Below are 6,468 nucleotides of genomic sequence, written 5' to 3'. Positions count from 1 at the left end.
TTTTAGTATTTATTTCTGTGTCTCTAATTTTAAGGCTAATTATATACTACTTTGTATTATTTCTTAATTCTCCCTTAGGTTTTCTGCACTTCCATAATGCCTACCTCCTGTAGCAGTACTGTACATTTTGACGCATGGGAAAAAATTAAATAATTAATATCTTTGCTTAGTGCACTGTAAACACATTTTTAACAAGATGGGATTTGAATCTTTTGGAGTTATTTTTCTTAGCTTTAGTGCCGCCTGGGTAGCTATTTGATAAGCCAGCATTCTCATCCTATCTCCTCTGTGGATCTTCCATTTATTATCTATCACACAGCCAGGTGCCCATCAGTTCAAATATGCTCGGGTTGAAAAATAACTAAGGGCGGCTACAGTAAAAAAAATTATCTTGTGAGCGAAAACAAGTCCGCTTCAGGCTGTAATTTAAATAGAACAATTTTGCATCGTTGGCATTTGCTAGAAGAGAGTGACCTAAGTGAAATGCAACATTGAAAGATTTGGGAAGAGAAGCAAGCTAAGAGATAAGCTTAATGAAGATGTTGTTTTCCAAATGCAGCATCCGTTTGCTTCCATCTTATCATTAAATCTCCCCATCCATGTGTATGTGTTTAGTTGAAAATAAACTTGGAATGACCTTATGTCAAATTACATAAAAGATCATAATCAGTCCTTTTTTTAAACTTAAAAGGAGGGGAGGGAAAGCAGCTCTCTAGAAATGAGATTTTAAAAAATTCAATTGAGGGGACAGGGAGACAGCTCAGCGGTGTAAGTGCCTGCCTAGCAAGCGCAAGGTCTTGAGTTCGATCCCCGGTACTGCGTAAAAACAAGGACAAATGTGCTTAAAAGCTCTCAGTACATGTGCCAAGCAGAGGGCATGCTAGGGAGCAAAGGTGAAGGCTGTGATTGCCATTTGTCCTTCAAAGGACAAAAATTCTGCCTGTGTGCCTCTCAGTGGGTTGTTGGGGCTGTCTGCAAACCAGCTCACAGGTCTGCCTGAGCTAAGAGCTTCCTGTTGACCTGTTCTTTTTTTCCTCTCTGCCCCCTGCAGGTCACCTACTTGGGGAAAGTCTCCACCACAGGCATGCAGTTCTTATCAGGCTGCACGGAGAAGCCAGTGATTGAGCTCTGGAAGAAGCACACTCTCACCCGGGAAGACATCTTCCCAGCCAACGCCCTTCTGGAGATCCGCCCTTTCCAAGTGTGGCTGCATCACCTCGACCACAAAGGGGAGGCCACGGTGCACATGGATACCTTCCAGGTGGCCCGCATTGCCTACTGCACCGCCGACCACAACGTGAGCCCCAACATCTTTGCTTGGGTTTACAGGGAGATCAACGATGACCTGTCCTACCAGATGGACTGCCACGCCGTGGAGTGTGAGAGCAAGCTCGAGGCTAAGAAGCTGGCACATGCCATGATGGAGGCCTTCAGGAAGACTTTCCACAGCATGAAGAGCGACGGGCGGATCCACAGGAACAGCTCCTCCGAAGAGGTTTCCCAGGAACTGGAGTCTGACGATGGCTGATCCGGCAAAGGCAGCATTGGTTAAGGAGCTCAACGGGAGAGATGCATAAGCGACCATTCAAATTCGGGATGAAAGACTGCAAAACCATTGGCCGACCATGCTTTTTCAACGCAGATGAGCAATTCTAAGTCTAAAGAAATGTATCATTAAAATAATTACGTGACATTGAAATCTGCTGCTGCTGTGGCTTGGAGGAGGGTGGGCATGAGGACGGGGAGGAAGGGGCTAGACATCTTAGTTTTTCCTCAAGTTCCAACATCTCCTGGTGGGAGAGCTCTGTGCCAGTTTGCACCACTCTCAGGCAAACATTCTGCGGCTGCGAGTGACGGACCATTCCCATCTGCCTTATGAGATCCAACAGGAAGGCTTTGAGGCACTGCCGGGTCCCTTCAGGGTGGTGGGAGAGGGTGCTGATGCTGGGGAGGCCGCAGGTGGAGGGAAAGCTCAGGACAAAGGAGTGGCCTCTCCCATGCCACCTTCAGACTCTCCTCAGTATGCACATCAGCACAGCCTTCCTCCGGCTTTACCACTAACCACCCGGTAGTTGGCAGTTAATTCACAGTTAAAGATAGTGCTTTTATTTACATGAATATATCCAGTAGTACCCCCTTATTGTATTCACTTTATCTATTTTCTTAGGATACTTGCAGCTACTAATAATGCTTTCCCTCCTCCCACGCTGCCTGCTGTCTTTCTCCTGCTGGCATCCCTAGAGGTAGGGATTCTCACAGCCTGCCCAGCAGGACACCAAAAGGGAAGAAAACAAAGAAACAAATGAAATAAATAAGAAGCAAACCAACCAGGAGTTTAGAAAAACAGCAAAAACCCCAGTAAAAGGCAATGAGTGAGCAGCACGGGAACCAACTCTTTGGGGTGTCCTTTGCTCAACCCCGAGTCTGGCTGGCTTACTTGGCTAACATCCTGTTGGATAAATCCTTCATGGCAAGCTTCAGATCTGATTTGGGACCACCAAGCAAGCATTGCCCCATCATGTAACATGACATTCAGACAGGGAATAAGGTAGATAAATTTGACCTGTCTAGAAAACCCACGTCCACCTCCAAGTTGAGGCAAATCTTAGCAACAAGTTACCCTAAAGTTGCTGATGTCTGAGAATTCCAGTTGCCCATTTGTTCATTAATCCTCATGAGAAAGTCTTGCTAAGAAAGCACAGACATCTCAGTGTCATGGATCTTTAAATATCATAAAGAATTGACATGGAATGAAATTGAAAACATTTGTTAAAATACATGCATTTAAAGTCAAGAACTGATCCTTCATTTCCCAGGTAGTATTGCTCCTCGATAGAAGTCTGTTTTTTTCCTGGTAATGTTAGGGGCACCTTAGAAGCCTTATATGAGTGCTAATCTAATTCAGAGAGCAGTGGTGTCAACATTTTGGTCTGTGTCCCTGTGTGTTTGTATATAGGTCTGTGTGTGTGTGTGTGTGTGTGTGTGTGTGTGTGTGTGTGTGTGTGTCCCTATGTGCAGGTCTAGTCTTCGGGCATGAACAATAAGCATGGAGTCATATTGAGGAGAGCTTGCCTCTTGAAGAAATGCTTGTCGCTTTATGACATATGTAAGCAATTCTTTAGCATAAATGCATTCATTCTTTAATAAAAACATGTTTGTGTTAATCTGAGGCATTTTGTATTTTATGTGCATTTCCTTTTTAAGTAATGGATATAGGATGAGCAAGATAAATCAAGTTGAGCAAACTGAACAATTCTACATGAAATATGGCTTAAATTTAGTCATATATAACTCATTCTTTGGTCGTGTTTAAAATTCTTGTTTCATTTTCCAAGTGTTCAATTTGCTTATAATTGCTGGCCTTATCTGAGATAGTAACATGTCAACCACTGAAGGTGTCATTGAGTGCAGTGAGCTTATTACAGAGGGATCTCTTCCAGAACATTTTGCAAATGATTTCTACTTGTAAAATCTCCTGTGTATCTTTGGGGAACCTGCATTGAAATCCTTAAAATCAAGTCACAAGCGATTCTTCCTGGGGACACTGGTTCAGGCCACGCTTACTCAGAATAGCTGCTTCAGTTAAGGCAGGTGGCCATGGAGCCTTTGTGTTTTCAGAAATGCCCTTCATGAAGTCAGTAGCAAATATAATAGCTTTTAGAGTGAAAATATGGGTGCTTGCTAAAGAGATAAACTCAAGTGAGAATTACTGCCTAACTCCTCGGGCTGAAGTGGTACTTTTCACATGTTTCCAAGTTTTATTTTATTCCATTTTCCTTGAACATATATCTGAAAGAGGGAAAGAAAAAGCCTCTAAGATCATTCAGCATACACCTCAAAATAATTTCCTTTCCTCTCTGAGTAAAAGTTGAGTTGAATCCCAAGTGCACACATGGTTATTTATTAGGAAAAGCTTTACTAGTCTTTTTTAGGATGAGTATGACATTCTATGTAATTGTCTAGAATAATATTGCATGAGATTTTGTGTCAGATGATTGATAAGCAATAAAAAGAAAAACACACAATGGTATCTTTCAGTTAGCAATGAAGTCTTTTGTGGCAGCCAATTAGAATTTCTCTCATTGGATGATCCAGCTTTCCATTATTATTTCTTTATTTTATTTATTTATTTTGTCTGTATTTTAGGGAAGGGTATATAGTGTTCAGGTTCATACTACTAGATCAGACTTGTAGTGATTCTCCTGTTTACAGCCTCCCAAGTGCTGGGATTACAGGTGTGTGCCACCACACCCAGTGTCTCAATGCACCCTGTGGGCGGGCCTGGGGGATCAAACCCCCGGCCCCTGCACCTGCTTGCAGGTGCTTTAATCAGCTGAGTTATTTGGCCAGCTTCAAAGAAGTATTTTGCAGATTGCTTGTACTGTTTCTTCAAAGATGAGAAAATAGTTTTTTTTTTTTTTTCCGGAACCGGGGATTGAACTCAGGTCCTTGCGCTTGCCAGGGAAGCGCTTATTCCACTGAGCCATCTCCCTGGCCCCGAGAAAATAGTTTTTCACTGAAGAAAAATCATCTGACCTTATCTAATACAAAATGAATTGTGTCCACTGAGAACTAGGAAAGCAATATGCCATGTAAGCTACAGAGCTGAACCAGCACACCCTACCACAAAGACACGGAAGAAGGGATTCTAAGATGCCTGAAATTAGCAAATCCCAGCATGCTTACCAGACAGTTGTTTCTGTTTATTTCAAGAAGAGAGAGAGAGAGAGAGACAATTTGAGGGAGGATGTTCCTATTGCTTGGACCTTCTGAAACACATGAGCTAGGTGGGTTTTCTTCCAATTACATTTTAAAAAACAATTTTTCCATCTTCCTTCTTTTCTGTTTTTTTTTTCCCTTCTTCCCCTCCTGCACCCTTTCTTCCTCTATCTTCCTTCCTTTCCTGCCTTAATTGTTAACAGTTAACATGACACATCCCAGACTGTATTGGATTGTAAGGAAGAAGAGCAGATGTGCTCTGAACCTGAGATTACATTTGGTTCATGATCCACTGATACAAAATTTGACAAGATTAGGAAACACTGCAGATTATCTGAAAATTTTTCTTACTTAATTTCTTAGGCAGATGAGACACTACGATGGCTTAATTCTTCATGGATTGCTATTTCTTAAGTATTCAAATTATACTCTTTCTGTCCCCTCCACATAACCTAATCTAATTTAGGAGGAAGGTGTAAAGATTTTCATAATTGCCAGAGGTAACTCCTTAAAGCCAGATTGATCTTCTAGAAACTTTTCCATATGATGTCAAATTTGCTTCTTAGAATTGTTTCATAGGATACATTGTTTGGCTTGAACACTTTTCTTTCTGAAGAAGTGCTGACTGAGAAACAGCCACCAGGAGAAAATTATGTGTGATACAGGAACTTAGGGAAAAAATAAGAGAAAGGGTAAAAGCAAACTTCCTAAAGCAAGAAAAATTTAAGCCATCTTATTTTGAGCACTTGCAAATAAATCATGTTTGTTGAAAGTGAATTAAAACAAGATTTTGCACACTTGCACAAATTCATAAAGAGACTGGGGAAAGGTGTTGCTTTTGGATTTTATTTATGCATTCCCAATTGAATATCGAATACTAATCTGAACAGATTTTGCTTTGAAAATTTATGGGTTTTATGCAAAAAATTTACAGTTTTCTACTAAGTTTTCAGTAATTCAATTTAGAGGTTACAAGGATTGGCCAAATAGCTCAAAGGATTAAAGGGCCTGCAAGCAGGTGCAAGGCCTGGGGATTCAATCCCTGGGCCTGCTGTGCCAGCCCTGCTCCCGGGGCATGCTGAAACTGGACGTGGTGTTACATGCCTGTAATCCCAGCTCTTGGGAGGCTATAAATGGGTAGATCACTACACTGAACACCCTGTAGACCCTTCCCTAAAATACAAAAAAAGAAAAACATTTAGAAGTTACAATGAGAAGTCACACATGTGCTCTGAAAGTGGGGTTACTGAAGTATCCCATGTATATTCAATGCCTTTACATTATATTAGCCAATAATAACCAATACTTTCATATAGCTTCTTTCATATAACTTCTCCAAAACTGAAAAGTAGAGCTGCCATATGGTCTAGCAATCCCATGCATGGCCAATTTATTAACTATTTTCTTAATAAAAATGTTTTAATCCCTTAAGTATGTATATTACAGTACAGTTGGATCATTTGAAAACTTTGTAAGATTTGTGAAATACTGCATGAGATCTACCCCTGCCATTATGTGGCTTTAGTTGACGTTCCAGAAATTCTTTTCATTTGACCTTGAATGAAGAGCTTAAGAGAAAAATGTAATGAAATATCCACCTAAAAGGAAGGCCTATGAGTTGGCTACATTCCATGGCTCTTCTCTTTTAAAATTATTTTAAGAGACAAAACAGCATACAACATGGTATTTAGACTATGTATCTGTGTGTGGTATGAGCACTTTGAGCTAATAAACACATGCATTATCTGA

General features: G+C 41.0%; 1 protein-coding gene across 8 annotated transcripts in view; it reads left to right on the top strand.

Annotated features, from left to right (window-relative positions):
• Positions 1-3,170, top strand: part of Pid1 (phosphotyrosine interaction domain containing 1) — a 250,941-nt gene extending 247,771 nt beyond the window's left edge. For all 8 annotated transcript variants that reach the window (XM_023722265.1, XM_023722259.1, XM_023722264.1 and 5 more), the window contains one exon: positions 1,052-3,170. In XM_023722265.1, the coding sequence (XP_023578033.1) occupies positions 1,052-1,528 (477 nt within the window). In that variant the 3' untranslated portion in view covers positions 1,529-3,170. The remainder of the gene's footprint in view (positions 1-1,051) is intronic.
• The last annotated feature ends 3,298 nt before the right edge of the window (positions 3,171-6,468 follow it).

The sequence above is a fragment of the Octodon degus genome, unplaced genomic scaffold (genome assembly GCF_000260255.1).
Source record: "Octodon degus isolate 3935 unplaced genomic scaffold, OctDeg1.0 scaffold00089, whole genome shotgun sequence".
NCBI classification, from domain to species: Eukaryota; Metazoa; Chordata; class Mammalia; order Rodentia; family Octodontidae; genus Octodon; species Octodon degus.
Note: the sequence above shows the minus strand (reverse complement) of the source record. Positions and strands in the feature narration are given on the sequence as shown.